This window comes from Dermacentor silvarum, chromosome 11 (assembly GCF_013339745.2).
Source record: "Dermacentor silvarum isolate Dsil-2018 chromosome 11, BIME_Dsil_1.4, whole genome shotgun sequence".
NCBI classification, from domain to species: Eukaryota; Metazoa; Arthropoda; class Arachnida; order Ixodida; family Ixodidae; genus Dermacentor; species Dermacentor silvarum.
Window position 1 is genome coordinate 608596 of NC_051164.1, and position 16087 is coordinate 624682.

Genomic DNA, 16087 nt, shown 5'->3' on the forward strand with positions numbered 1-16087 from the left:
GGGCACGTTCTGTAATATAAGATGCCTGTGTACCGAGAGTTGGTGCATGTTAAGGGGCCCTGATATACTTTTTTAACATAGTAAGAAAATGTTGCCGATTTGTTGTAGAGGCTGTTGTGAACATGTGAGCCAAATATTACTGCGCTGCATGAAACAGGGAATTTAGAATCTCTTGTCAAAAAGAGATAAAAGTTGCTTGCTCTCGCTTCCGCAATGCCGTCATGTAGTGTTATCGAAAGCAGCTGGACCCACCAACGCTATTAGCTGATTTCGCCATTGCGAGCGCATTCTCAGTAACACATACTTGCTAATCTTCAATTAAATAAATGAAACGATACGTGTGTGTGTGCATGCGTGTGTGTGCAATATAAAAAAAACGAAATATCATTCAATCTTTGCACTGCAAGTAGCTGCAGCAGCTGCTCCGGCCTTCGAGATGGCAGCGTCGTGCTGTGTAGCGTAGTTTACCGTGGCTGCCACAGGGTGCCGTGACACAACTTTTGGCTGGGGCCACAGAGCAAGAAACCTTTAGGAGTAGAAAAACTCCGCTGTTTGCGGCGACCAGAAAAGGCCACAAGCCTACGGAGCAACTATCATGCTGGCGGCACTTGGTGAGCGAGAAAACAAATTATTGCCGTTTCGGTTGCCAAGGCATCTTTGTCAAGTGTCTTGCTCCCGTTTGAACACGAGCCTGACAAGTTCAACTGACGGCTCTCACGTGCGCTTCTTTAGCGCTGGTAGCCCGGACAGCGATTGGTTCTATGTCTCAATCATTTGCGCACAATAAAAAATAAAATGCGTTGCTTTTGATGACCACTATAATAAGCTGATCTGTAGCTCCCGGTTGTACGCAGCACTATTGTTTGACATTCACGCAATGACTTTGATTGGATGGGTGTAAGCAATGCTGACATTCACCGAAGGCATATGTGCCTTCAATTTCTTCGAGTATGTGACCAAGCCGAGTTTCTTCTGCTGGAGGAGAGCGCGGGCGTCGCACGGCACAGCGTTTACGACTACCTGGCAGCCGAGAAGGCAACAAGCGGCAACCACTTGGTCGATAGAATAAGAGCTTGCAATGGAAAGGGTGTAAAGTGCTTTATATCGTCTACCACTTGTACCGTTTCAGCATACTGCGCACACAATGTGCTATACATTTACCTTAAAAAATATGCACAGGTAATAATATAACACCAAATTGCCACGTCCCTTAGGGACAACAGAAATGCACGGTGAACATGTATCATGAATAAGGCACGCAATATATAGCCTCTACATATACTTTGAAATGAACGTTCACTTAACTGCACGCATGAGTCCCCCGACAGAAACATCCACACGCACACGGAAGTTCGCTCACAAATGTGCATAGTAGTTATTTGTTGCACTCAGTTTGTGCACAGCCTCAATAGCTTTTTTTTCTCTTGCGACACTTTCACACTGTTCCTGGCTTCGCAGAGGCAGTGTTGTCTAATGCCCATAGCGATGTCATACCGTAGTATCTTTGCAATGGCCTCATTCTTGTGCTTGTCACATGGGAAGGTCAGCAGGAAATTGTCAAGAACGTGTTCAATGGTGCACCAGAACACATCGCAGTCGTCCATGTTCTTCGAAAAGACATTCTAAGCACAGCGAAGCATTTCGTATAATTGTGAGCTGGGGTGCGTGAGACCACCTCATGTCTTGCAGAGCATCAGTGCTGCCTCCTGCCTACTCGAGGTTGCGAGTGAGAGACACTGCCTGCATTGTGTGCAGGGAAGCAGCTTCATCATTTTTCGGCTGAATCCCCGTTACATAGTACAGGATCAACACCATCGGCATGGCTGCAGTCATGTTGCACGATGTGGTCACAATCCCACTCTCCAGTTTCAATGAGCCCGCCGAGCTTTGCTTTGTCTATGTTTGACTCGTCGGGTTTCTTGTTCTTAAATGCAGCTCTAAAGGCAGCAAAATCAATACCAGATGCTTCCTCTCGTGCTTCGCAGTTGCCGAACTTAGGCAGTTTCAGCAGACTGTACACTGCGAGCATTCTGTACAGCTGAAGGAAGGTTGGCATGTCGGGGTGGTCGTTTTTCACCTTCTGCTTGTTGGAGTTTTCCGAATAATCGTTCTAGAGTGTCTTGATTGAATTTGACAGTGAGAACCGCATTTGAAGCCGCATTCTGTTAGCAGATATTCTGTAAGGTCTAACGTAGATAAGATGGATACTTGGAGGCCTTCGGCTGTTAATGGATCAGGAATTTTTTTTGATGATAACACCAGAGTTGAGATTGCGTTCTCAGTCGTTGAGCCAATGCAGCGATTCCTTCATCACAAGAATATCTTAGCCTTCGTTGCGCACTGCGTCGCCGTGGTGTTACCTGTTCAGTGCATCAAATAGGTGATTCATACGTTCAGTAAACTCCACAGTACCTGCCACGTCCAGTGCATTAAACACGTTCCGCTCGATGTAGTACTTTATGGCCGAAGCCACAGATCAGTTGAAGACCTGTGTTGCGAGTTTAACGTGCATGAGATCCATGTTTTGAGGGGTGTACGTGGTGGCTTGTTACAGTGGAACCTCGATTATATGTGACCCGGTCATGCGATGACCTGTATTTTACGACGAATTGGTTTGGTCCCAGCAAACCCCCATAGAAATAAATGCATTAAAAACCTCGGTTATATGACGCAATTTTACACTGACCCCGCCTTGTATGATGCCTCTCTGGTACCGTCGGAGAAAAAAAAAGACCTAAGCAGATGCAGGCTGGCACGTGAGCACACTGCAGCCAACTGATAATGGGTGTACAATACCATATTTACTCCCATGTAACACGAGGGGCGATTTTCCAGTAACGCGAAATAAAAAAAATTACACTGCGAATGTAACGTGAGATGAACGAAAAAAGAAATGATACCTTTATTCAAAGAATAGCAATTCGGAAACTGGTTCTCTTCACTTATCGTCGTCTGATGAGGAAACAAAGCTTTCCTTAGGCTGTAATTTTGGGTGATCACTTTCCTAGATGGTTTTAATTTTGCGAAACTTCGTGTGACTCGGCACTGAAAGCGTCTTTGACAAATGTTTCTGGCACTGTCTTAAGCTTGCTATCAGCACCAAGAGAGCTGTTGGCTGTGTACTTCAAGGGGTTCGGTGCCGGGACGAGCCGAGTCTCGTGAAAGCGAAAACAATCTCCAAAAGTGATCGCCACAGAATCAAGTCATCTTCCATGCCATTGAGCTTGTTTGAGGTTTAAATACCTCTTAAAAGGCCGGACAACCATTTCATTCGGGGTCAGTACCAGGCCAGTTCGAGTTCCACAGAGCCTTTCCGACTGGCCTCACATTTAAACAGGGCCTGCCGCTGGTCCCACCATCCACAAATCGTCGACTTGTTGACGTCGAAACACCGAGCTGCGGTGGACTTTCCCAGCTCTTCAACCATCAAAATTGCTCGTCTCTCGAAGCGGCCGTCATATCAAATGCGCTGTGTTGCCATAACGTGAATCAACAGAGTCGAACCGAAAAAAGGTCGTAGGGTATTGCAGCATCGTAACGTCGATCTCAACCAAAAATAAGTTCCGACTCCGGTCGACTTGTCTACGGATTGGATCGAGACAAAGTTACAGGTTGGCAACGTAACGCTAAAAATCGCGGGATTTAGAATATTTATGAGAGGAAGCTAATGCGTCGCAGCTAGGGAAACGTCCAGAAAAAGATCACAGTTTTTTTTTTAAAGGCGAGAATAAACATTTGCTCACAGTTCCTCCAATTAAATGCTTGGTTGCTTTTTTTTTAAATATTTATACTACCTTCCATGGAGCAGTGCAGGTTCATGCGGCGGGCTTATTCAGGCGGGCTGTATTCATTTTTTGGGAAAGACTGAGCGTCACTGCCTATATTCTTAGTTTTCGATTAAACAACACCCGGATTATACGATGGTTTTACATGACCCCTCAAAGTCATATAATCTGGGTTCCACCATATTTTGGGGCACACCTTCAAGCCACCGGCATTCTTCAGATCCCCTTTGTGGACAGCTACATAGAGCCACCATTTCATCCACTGTGCTTTTACTTTCAGCAGGCACTCCTTTAATAGTGTATTTCTAGTGCACTTAAAGAGGTGCAGCACGTCCGAAAATATGTACACCTTTATGTCTTCATACATCAGGTGCTCAAATAAGTGCTTGGTTGTGCTCTGTCCAGTTTCCGACTGACGCCAAGCTCAGTCCACATTTTTCTGTTGGTGCTGGCGACACCACATACAACGCGGTCAACAACTGCGCCTGCGTTTTCCAACATCACTATTGCTTGCAGCACCAATTGGCTCAGAACAGTTCCCTTTGTCACTCCCCTCGAAGAAGACACCCCAATAGGGTGTGCATAATTTTCTCCGAAGGGACAAAAACAAACAGAAATCCGCGGTTGGCCAACGCAGACGTTTTGACACTATCCTCACCAGAGTCAACGAGGCCGATGTAGGTTAGCGTTTTTGAGTCTACACATTTTCTTTCCCTCACCTGTACCTCGTCGAAGAGAAGCATACCATGCCTTTGAAAGTTATCTTTCACATCTAATTTATTTTTCAGTGCTGCAAAGAAGTCCAAACCGAAATCACATTCCATCCCTATGGTAGCAATTATTTCCTTGCAGTTATAAGACAGGGCAAAGGCAATATGTCACTTTACCAAAGAAACCTGTAGCTTTATGGTGAACGAATGTGCAAGAGGAGACACAGTATTGGCCAGTTGTCCGTGTAACGCCTTCCCTGTTTTGACATAGCTTTTGTGGCAGCTATGCACTCCGTTAACAGCCTGCAGCATTATCCTGGAGCCCCGCTTTCTTTGCAAGATCTTCCACTTTGTTGTCTTCTAGGTCTTTAACTTGCTCTTTATACGTCAGCAGTTCATCGACGAGTGCTTCCTTTCTGTTCTGGAGCCTTAACTTTGAGTGGTAGGAGGCAATACACTGCCTTCGCAATGCTTCCAACTTCTGTCTCTTCGAGGGGCTCACCGAAAGTTGTATGTATGCGTCTTATTCGCTTGTTTTTCTTTCCGCGCTTTGTGAACAAGCAGCGTGTTGTCTAAGGATTTGCATTGTGTTTCGGAAGCATTAACAAGCAGGGAACAATTTTTATGCCTCCAGAATCCGAATCTGTCAACTGTGGCGCATTCTAATTGGCACCAAGAAACTTGCGCTTTACAGGACCCCCACCGCAGACAACGCTTTTATGAAATGTGGCAAGCGACTCAGCATGTCTGGGATGTCGTAGAGGCTAGAGAGAACTTTGAACACCTTACACTTACTACTCACTTCACACTCGAAAACATATTGGCTTACTTTCAGCCCCTCTCCACAAATTGCAAGCTCTAAACTCGTAATCCTAATAGCTGGTAAAGCTGACAAAGCTTTCCAGAGCTCCACGAAACAAATACTTTCGACGCCTTCTATGCTTATTTCACAGCGATTCCATGCTGGGCTCGGCAAGCTGACCGGCTTCTTTTTCACGACTTTGTAAAGCAAGCACTGTTCAGACGAGGAGCCACATGACTGCATGTTTGTCGCAGGAGTAGTGGTAGCTTTGCACTGCTTTCTTTGGAGTTATTGGTACTAGCACATGGAAGAACATTGTCTCGAGAATGCAAAAAGAGCTGATTTTCCTCAAGCTCATAGGCCTCACATTGCTGTGTCAACATCGCTGATGTTCACCGCCACTGATGTTCCTGGCTTGTTGTACACGCTCATTCTATATCTTTTAATGGTAGCATGACTGATATTTAACGACGCTTTCCAGGGAGTCTGCTTCTTTTTGGGGGATGTCAAAGATGCTGGAGACGGAAAAAAGATGCAGGGAACAGCCTCTGGATGCAGTCCAGGTTTTTTCGGGTGGTCCAGGATTATCTCACCTCTAATCTCACTGTAGTATTTATCCTGTCTCATCATGTTGCTCATGAAGTGCTTCTCGCAGGTGTAATTTCTCCATGTGAGCTGACGGCCACTCTCAGGAATTGCTGCAGCCCATGCCTGCAGACGTTCAGGATCATTAGGAGCCTTGAAGATGCTCCTTTTTTCCCTGCAAGACTTGTACACGCTTTTGCAGCTCTCTACGAAACACCTGCAACCCAAACTTAGGCTAGCAAATTCCGAAGGGCATACTGCGCGTAGCAGCACTGTTAGTATTCATCATTATCATCAGCCTATATTTATAATAATAATAATAATAATAATGATCTTTATTCGTCGATTTACATGTCCCCTGCAGGACGAAGGCCTCTCCCTGCGATCTCCAATTACCCCTGTCTTGCGCTAGCCGATTACAACTTGCGCCTGTTAGTATTACGGCCCTCTAACAGACACCAATAAGAACTGTTGTTGTTTGACTTAGGGGTGCACTAATACAATGTTACGACGTGCCCGCTTTGAGCGGACGACACGGGCACCGCCACAGAGAGCGCGCCCAGGCTGCCTGCCGGGCCGTCCGTTTTTGTTGTTCTTTTTTTCCGCTGCGGCTTGCATCATGCGCGGTGCCGCCCCTACATGTGCCTCCACTGGCGCATGTGATTTTTGTGCCTTTATCTGGTCGCACGCACTGATGAGAGAACTCCTAAATATGCATCCTCTGTGGCCGAGGCTTTGCCCTCTATGCTTTTCTGCTGTGTAGCTTCCTGTGGGCTAGCAGAGATGAAAAGAGAGAGAAAACCGGGTATCATTGCGATAACTTCACTTTAGTTGAAAGATTAAAAAAATTTTTTGCGGCATGAGATTCGTGGGACATCCAGTAATAGTGAAGCCATCCTTTGATTAGTTAGAGAAGTGTTGCAGGGTCCTTTTAAGGAACCTCGGGAGGGGAGGGGGATCACTCCGGGGCTCGCCGCTACGGATCTAATTAGTCAACCAATCAATAAATCATTGAGTTAATAAGTAAACAACTCAGTCAATCACACATTCAGTGAATCAATCAGCCTGTGAAAAATCAGTTCACTGAATCAGACAGTCAATGAATGAATGAATGAATGAATCCCTCAGTAACTAAATCTAATATCAACCAAACTTCCTTAAGAACTTGCATGGAACCAATCAATCAATCAGGTTGACCGGCCTAGTCAGCTGATAAGTCAATCAACTGATAAAAAGAATCAATCAGCTAAACTTTCCTAGGAACCCTTGTGGATTGACCGGTTAATGAACCACTATATCAACTAATTAATTATTCAATCAATCAAGCAAACAAATAGCCAGTCCATAAATGAATTAACCACTCACTTACTGAATAACTGGATGAATAACTGAATGAATGAATGAATAAATAAAGTGTACTTAGGAACCCATGTGGCATCGCTTAGCAGCCTCACTATCAAGTCGATGTCACTTTTGCTTGCACCCTACCAACCTAAGCCGGCTCTTTATCTCCAGCCTTTTCAGACGCCAATGAATTCCGTTGACTGAAAACTTGCTTTCACTGCATTTCTTGCATATTCAGAATGATAAAAAGCATACAGCTTTACAATTGATTAAGAATTTTCAATTCTTAAGCGAATTTTCTTAAGTTACATATGAGAACATCAACTATTTCATGTCTAGCAGTCGTAAAAAGCACCTATCCAAGCACTAGAAAATTATGTCTGGTGCAATACACTGTGAAAAACAATGAAAGGAGTACACCCACTACATACAACGACATGCTTGCACCGATCAAGTACACACAACTGTCCACCTTCCCAAAACTAGTTTTGCTAAAACATTTTGAGCCTGTTATGCATGCATGCTACACATTTTAAATATCGTCCCCTTCATCAAAGCTATTGCTGTTGATGCATACCGAATTGTGTATCATCATCATCATCAGCCTATATTTTATGTCCACTGCAGAACGAAGGCCTCTCCCTGCGATCTCCAATTACCCCTGTCTTGCGCTAGCGTATTCCAACTTGCGCCTGCAAATTTCCTAACTTCATCATCCCATCTGGTTTTCTGCCGACCTCGACTGCGCTTCCCTTCTCTTGGTATCCATTCTGTAACCCTAATGGTCCACTGGAATTGTGTATACAGAGCCTTAAAGGTTTAAAACGACGCATGCAAACGCTTTGTCCCAGCTAATGTTCAGTGGCGATTGTGGCGCTCACACACACTCACTCTGTGTCGTCATTCGTGGTGGCTGGATCGCCTGAAGGCGCAGCGTCGCTCGTTTCCGGAGCAGCCGGGATGTCACTTGAAGTGATGGCTGCTAATCCAGAGGGTCTGCTTTTGGCCATTTCTGGATGCCCCCAATGAAACAGCATGTGTAAGCAGGGTTGTCAGTGCTATCATTTTTTTTTTCAATGGTAGCAAGCACAATGGAGTATGTGCGAGTATTACTGTATGAATTTCCACATCTTCCACTTCGTTCTCTGCTGCGTAAAGGCGATAGTCTTTATTCCCGCACTTACGTCCTTTACTCAACGATGCGTAAGAAGTCTTTCATTGCAAGAAAATGCTATGCACTCTCTTTATAATGCAATGAAAGCTAGGCAACGCTGCAAGTGCAGCCTAGCTAAAGTTACTGCAAAGTTAAAGCTTTGTCAACAAGAAATAGAACAAGCTGCGCAATTTCCTCCGAGTGGGACCTTTCAGTGGGACCTCATTGAAATACTCGCAAACAGCTGAGGAACATAGATCGTTATTGCCACAGTGCTGAAACTTTCCAAAGATGTTCCCAAATTGTTTCCCAAACTTCTAAGCCAAATTGATAGCTGTTTTAGAGATTCGAGCTTTTCAACTGCAATGCCCATCCAGTTACGCGTGGTCTCCGAGAGATCTCAGAGGCCCCGAGTTAAGCAGTGTCAAGCGGACACCCACCAATAGGGCACTAAGCATTTCATGCTAGGCTAGGGCATTTCCGAATGCCTGCCCGATGCAAAGGACAAAGCTACAATTCATCATCATCAACGGGCATTGCCTCACTATTTGAGGCCTGAGCTGGTCACTGAGAACGAACATGAGAACGCCTTCGCAGACTGCGTGACAGTGCCCACAGAAACAGTTCTGTTTTGCGAGTGTGTGTGTGATTTTCTTTTCTTTCCTTCCTTTTTTTTATTTACTTATTTTTTTTCTCTCTCTCTCCTTTTGCATCCCTTTACCACTCCCCCAGTACAGGGTAGCCAACCGGAGATAACCTCTGGTTAACCTCCCTGTCTTTCCTTTACCTTTTTTCTCTCTCTTTCTATGCATCAATTTGCAAACGAAATTTTATTTTATTTTAATATCATTTTTTAAAAATAGCATAAGTATGATAGCATAATTTGATGCGAAGTGGCTGCATGCTCTAGCGATGCAAAACATTTGTCAGAAGTTAAGCAAAGTGTTGCTTCGGCAACGCAAGGACGTGTATCCTTGTTGTTAAAGCGTTCGTGTCCGGGGAGTGCTAGGAGTTTGTTTTTACGTGGTCTACAACCTCTCTCTCTCTATATATATATATATAGAGAGAGAGCATATATATATATATAGAGAGAGAGAGGTGACGGAGGGGGAGGAGTGGTAATTGTCGGCAAAGAACCCCCCTCCCAAAATAAATGTCTCGCTACGCTGCTGCATTACGGATATTTGTCTCGACGCAGACAAGGTGATCTGTTGTATACCTACCTTCCCTGAAACAGCACTGTAAGGGGTAGAGTACTTTGTTGCTTTAAAAAAAATGGGTGAGGCACAGGTTAATTATTTTCTCAAAGAGTTTGCATAGGCAACTTGTCAGAGCTATAGGCCTATAAATAAATACAGGCTGAGGAAGGCTCCTTGCCCTCTTTGAGAACAGGAAATTATGATTGCTTCTTTCCAGACAGACGGAATGTAGCCGGCAGAGAACACGCAGTTAAAGAGTGACAGTAGTGTTGTGTGGGTTTCAGAGTGTAAGTGTTTGATCATTTCATATAGTATTCTGTCACTTCCTGGAGCAGACTCGTTACAACAATGCAGTGAGGCCTGAAACTCTGCCATGCAAAATGGACAGTGCACGTTTTTTGGGCCGGTCAGCACGGGCAGTGGCCCTGGGACCGGAACATCACTGACTGCTCCTGTAAGGGGGGCTGATGGCGTAACCGCTGTCACACTCTGTGAGACTTGGGCAGCTCCCGCAGGATGTGAAGCTGCCCCCCCGGCACGCCACATCGGTGTAGGAAGGACTGGACTGATTATGGGCAGATAAACACTTGCGCGCTTCTGGAAAGGCAATGTTTAGTTTGATCTTCAGTTCTAATTATTTATTTTTCTTCCTTCCATGATGGGCACGATCGCGAATACGCAGGGTGGCCTGCGTCACAGTTGACCCAGTAGGCACAGTGGGTTGCGGAAGTGCAGATGCCTGAGGAATGGTCTTTTGATGTACATTTTGCACACGTAGCGTGCCCTTGGCAGCTCCGAGACCCATGCCCAAAACGCTGACACTTGAAGCATCGGCGTGGATTGGGAATGTACGGTCGTACACCGGAGCTTACAATATCTGGTCTCGATTGAATCTGGAAGGTTGCTTGTTGCAAACGTAATGGTTACATGCTTGGTTGGAATTCCCTTGTCATCACGCCTTAGCTTAATTCTTTGAACCTTTACTACGTTCTGGTCTTGCCATCCAGCCAACAGCTCGTTTTCATTAAGTTCAAGAAGGTTGTCATCAGAGATGACACCCCATACAGTGTTCATTGACCTCTGAGGGCCCACTGAGACAGGAATGCCACCAAATGCAACGAGTTTCGACAGTTTGTTGTACTGGAGCTTATCACGCACTTCCAGAAGAAGGTCACCGCTTCCCATCTTAGTTACTTTGCAACCTGAGCCAATTGCCTCTGTCAGACATTTTGCGACAACAAATGGAGATATCATATGGACAGTCTTGGTTTCGTGTTGGATATGTATTACTACATGGGAAATGCTTCTTTGGGTTTCGTGAATAAGTTGAATATTTCATCAGTGCGCCCCCTTTTCAGGAAGCGATCAGGTAGTAGGGAAAAAGTGTTTGCCATAAAAAATTGGAAAATTTGGCGGCGATGGTAGCCACCCACCACCGAGCCCAACAAGGGCATGCTACAAGGTTGAAATACTTGTAGACGCCAGCCATGCATCGCCGCTATAACCTAATATAAAATACCCAGAAAATGCCCAAAAATTAAAAATGTCCAGAAATTCAGAAGTGAAAAGAAGACAGGAAAGAAGAAACAGTGTCCGAGAAAGCAAAAAGATTAAAGAGGAGTACAGGAAAAAGCGACTGTTGATTTGCTTCAGGTGGGTCAGTCTGAAGGTGCCGTCTATGTGAAGCAGAGGCTTAAGAGGTGTGTTGCCTCTGCTAGGGGGCCTTAAAGGTCCGAACACTCGGCATCGGCTCCCCCCCCCCCAGGATCCGCTTTTTCCCAGAAAGGGGGAAATAATGCCCCCTTTCTGGTAATAATGCTGAGATACTTGAATGCATCCACAGCATCAATGTGGATGTTTGTAATTGTGTAATAGAAGTGGGAATGATTTTGATTACGGGAAACTAACAATGATACACATTTAATAAGGTTTAAGGCCCTTAAACAGCGATCACACCAGTCTGTAATGCTGTTTAAGTCTTTCTGCAGTGAAATGCGCTGATTAATGTTAGTGATAGATTGGTAGATAACGAAGGCATCAGCAAACATACGAATCTGAGAGGTAACAGGCAATGGTAGACTAAGGGCCCATTCACACTTGCGACTAGGCGAGGTCGCGCGACCAAGTTAGTCGCAAAGCGACCAGTCGTAAGTAGTCGCAAATGCTCGCTTTTCTCGAAATGCGACTGTTTCGGGCCAGTCGCTCACTGCTCGATTTTTCAGTCGCGCGACCACAGTCGCAGAACAGCTGAACCAATCAGATGCGAAGGAACAGGACGTCCGTATACACGGACGCTTATTTTATGCGTCGATATGACGCATAAATAAGCAGACGTGAACGGCATATCGTACGTGAGACATTTCGGTTTAGCTACTCATCGGTCGCATTTGTAAGTGTGAACATCGTTCGTCTTGAGTAGTTTTCTGGTCGCCAGTCGCAATTGGTTGCGCGACCTCGCCTAGTCGCAAGTGTAAATGGGCCCTAACAGGCAATGGTAGACAGGCAAAGGCAAACTTTTACAGCTTCGCTGTAAAAGTTTGCTCCCATGTAATGGCCTAATGGCAAGTGCACCGGGCTGCTGTGCTCGACGGCAGAGGTTCGATACCACCGTCAGTCACAGATCATTTCCTTTTTATTAAAGCAAGGCGAGACACGGACCTACCTATATACCTACGTAGCTTCCTTCCTGTCGCAATGTGCCAAAAATGAGGCAAGGAATGCGTCGCATTAAAACTGTGCAGAAACCATCCACCCTGATTATCAATGTAAGCGAATCGCCAGGACGAATGAAGTTTTCCTTCACGAGTCCGACCAGCCTCAAACAATGAAAACGGTACAGACGCCTGCGAGAAAGACTGGACTTTTCACCTCCCAGCTAACGTCAAGCGATGCAAAGCAAGCATGCTTCACCGGATTTACCTGGCCATTGCCTTCAGTCGACGCTATGCCCATCTAATTGCCCGTCCGGACAGCTCGAACTGTGAACGCTGCCAAGTGTCGGAGACTCTCCAACATCTGTTTTGCGACTGCCCTACGCATCACAGCGGAAGATGCTGGCTTCAACGCTAGCAGGCATTGGCAGACAAACATTGTCCGAAAGTACTATTTAGTCCGCCATGTGTGACCGTACAGTAGCATCAATAGCTACAAGGGCTGCTTTGGACTACTTGAAGACCACCGGACTAGACACAAGGCTTTAAGGAAACCACTGTGTCAGTGTATATATGCACCCCTTCTTCCTGCCCTCATCATTATCTGTCATCACTCTTTTTTGTCCCCTTTCCTTTTTTTCCTGTGCAGAGTAGCAGGCCAGCGCATGCTCGCTCAGGCCGACCTCTCTGCCTTTCAAATAAAATCTCTCTCTCTCCGAGTAACTGAGACAGCAAAACTGTATAAACGAGTTCTCACATTCTTGTTCGCTGGCTGTTCCGATATTCATCACCGATGGGCTGTTCATAACAGCATCGTGGGTAACACGCAGGTTGCGCTGCTGGACCACGCCACCTGCTTTCATCGCTGTAGCCGCACAAACTACCAGGTGACCTACAACCTGGTGCCGGTAAAGCGATCAGAGGCCAACGCTGTGTCAACGACAGTTTCTCGAAACGCTAGCTGTCGGGAGGTAACGCGAGGCATCAGTGCGCGGAGCCGTCAACTTGTGACGTCAAGTTTAGCGCTACCGGGCCCAATATGTGCGTCAATCTGTGGGCAAATACGACGGGAATAACTGGTCCAACTATTAAGAGCCGGGCGACTACAAGGAACCCACCTCGATTCTTGCCTCCGCGTGCAGCCGCAGGTCATGTGCTGGAGGCGCAAACTCGCGCAATCGCTGCTGCAGTGAACACGCTGGCCCGTCGCCTTCTCAAACAAGCGCCGCGTTCGTCTCAACGCGTTCTGTCTTGTGACATGGTTTTCCCGGTTCGTTCGCGCTATCGCGGCGCACCGGAATTCTGGCAGCGAGCGCTCCGGATATAAATCGGCAGCGCGCTGCGCCCAACTGCTCGAAAATCCGGACTACACGCTCGACTCGCCTGCACGACAGACTAAACCACTACAGATAACTTAATCGGTCAGTTGGAGGCAAATCCAAACTGGCACGCATCCCAATTTTCACATCCTCAGTAAAATACATCCTACGGCATAACCTCCTCGCTAAAGCCACCTTACATCATATCACGTGCGCATGTCAGGCCATGACTCGTACCCCCCACACAACACCCATTTACAGAGGCCAGCGAGAGCCTGGACGATCAGCTGCGTCTGATTGACCGGGCGCGCAGCGCGGAAGCCGCAAGCGGAGCCCGGACTGAGGGCCCCCCACCGCAAGCCAAGAACCTCGGATCACCCGGAGCCTCTCTGCAGTTCCTGCCAATAAATAAGTTTTCACCACCACCTGCACTGCACCACTAAAAAGCGCCTAGCGTATCAGACTTATCCTGCACTGACCTGAGGCTGAGCGTCGCCACCGAGGGCTTCGTAGTTTCTGTGGCCATAGCCTCCTATATACTTCATGCCTGCCCATCGGCGCCGAGAACGCAGGGAACCGGTTGTCGCGCCTAGTTTCGTCACCCACCACCAGTTGTCGGTGTTATCCCAGAATAGATAGGGTGCCTCGATGTCCTCCTCGCCCGCCGCTGCGGGGGGCGAGGAGGACATCGATGCACCCTAAGAATAGAAATACTGGACGCCCGTCACCCACCACCAGTTGTCGGTGTTATCCCAGAATAGATAGGGTGCCTCGATGTCCTCCTCGCCCGCCGCTGCGGGGGGCGAGGAGGACATCGAGGCACCCTAAGAATAGAAATACTGGACGCTCTACCGCGGCGTGCGCTGTAGCATAACTATATATCACGTTATTTTTTCATCAGTGCCGATTCTATCTGCTGGCGTTTAACGCGGACACATACGCGTACAGGCCGCTGCGAATTGATTCTGCCGCAAAAAAAAAAAAAAAAAAAAAACGATAAAAGAAAAATCACAGCTCTCATCTGTACTACTATGAAGCTTCATTTTCCTTCTGCTTATTATTACATATGGTTTGTCTGTCAGTGTGGAAAAAAAAAAAACATCCGCTCTAATAACTGCACAACAAACACTCTTATTGCCATCATTTGGATTTAAAGTTTGTGGAGCTTTCGTGACAGCGGCTTCTGTGAAAAAACTTTTGTGATGTCGTTCTTGTCCGTTATCTTCATGGAGGTTATCTTCATGGTTATCTTCAGCGCAAAATTAGTGTATAGAGGGTGGAAGAACTTCGTCAGCATGATCTGGGCTCAAAATGCATAAAAGCTGCTAGATAAATGGGTGAATAACTTTTTATTATTATTGTTATTATTATTATTATTATTATTATTATTATTATTATTATTATTATTATTATTATCAGCATTTTGCTGTGAATTAGAGTAGTGGCCAGCGCCGCCAATATTTCTACCTCCTGCTTTTTTTTTTTTTTTTTTCCGGGCATGGCCTTTGAGACTGGGCGTCGCGCACTTGTTTTATCTAGGTTTTATTTAGAGACCTTATTCCAAGGCTGTTCCTACCATATTATTGAATAAAGCTCTATGGTTCCTACAGCCACTAAAAAAATAAAAAAGTGCAAAGCGTTGCGTCCAGGTTGGCTGCAATAGGGGGTATTCAAAACCATTGTCTATGACGTATTTTTGGCTCTAAAGATCGCTTCCGCCGCATTCAACAAGTAAAAGCTAAGCCTTCAAGATCCGCAATTTAAATGCAGAGGGCTCCATTGTTTGAGACGTGGATTTTGACACCATTTATGACCACCCACTGCAGAGCGGAGGAGCTATCCACACTCGTGTGCTCTTTTGCATTAAGTTCATTCTCTCTCTCTCTCTCTCTATTTATGCGAGCGAGTGTGACCTGTGGCACGGCCGCTCGATGAAACGCACGAGGTGCCGCCTGCCACGTCGCTCGAAACCGGTGTGAGGCACCTAGTTCTCCGCGCCACCGCAGCGGCGCCACTGGACTAGCGCGCGCGGGTGGGAGCGTTTCTTTGGATGCATCATGGAGATTCATTTATTTTTTCCTTCCTCCATGGGCTGCATACGCATGCTTCGCGCAGCGGCCGCGCTTCGCGTTTACATTTTATTGACGCAAGAGTTGTGCTTTCTGTTTCCAAAATATAAAATGAAATCTCTACGCTGCCTGCAAGGATATCAATATACCCAGGAGTCGGTATGGGGCGGCTAATAGGCTCACATAGGCCGGGACGGCGCACCTCTGCCGCTGGTTTCGAGCCTTGTGACCATCGTTCAAGAGAACTGGCGAGTTTTTTATCGAGAGGCAGTACTGCTGATACAGTGGGCGCTTTTGTTGAGTGATCTGATTTACTTGTTTCGCTTGACGTGCTTGTTTGCTGGTAAAAAAAAAAAGAAAAAAAAAAACGAAAAAAAAGTTAAATGAAACTTCTTACAACTGCGTGCATGATCAACGTTCTTAAAAGAACGTCGGTGCATAATGACATAGGTTTGTATATATATATATTT

The 16087-nt window shown here is 46.2% G+C and overlaps 1 protein-coding gene and 1 long non-coding RNA gene across 11 annotated transcripts in view; both read right to left on the reverse strand.

Moving 5' to 3' along the window:
• The window catches only part of LOC119433724 (zinc finger protein 501-like), a 58991-nt gene extending 44834 nt beyond the window's left edge, over positions 1-14157 (reverse strand). For 7 of the 10 annotated variants that reach the window (XR_007464346.1, XM_049658801.1, XM_049658800.1 and 4 more), the window contains exons 1-2: positions 14028-14157; positions 8118-8238 (exon numbers count right to left, since the gene is read on the reverse strand). Coding sequence is in view for 9 of the 10 variants with exons in the window: in XM_049658801.1 (XP_049514758.1) it covers positions 8118-8238; positions 14028-14103 (197 nt within the window). In the remaining variant the exon portion in view is untranslated. Of the gene's footprint in view, positions 1-8117; positions 8239-13347; positions 13753-13807; positions 13985-14027 lie in introns of those variants that run through there. The other 3 variants (XM_049658797.1, XM_049658796.1, XM_049658795.1) reach the window with 3 other exon arrangements.
• The window catches only part of LOC125941466 (uncharacterized), a 208884-nt gene that overhangs the window by 111470 nt on the left and 81327 nt on the right, over positions 1-16087 (reverse strand). The gene's annotated exons all lie outside the window — the stretch shown is intronic.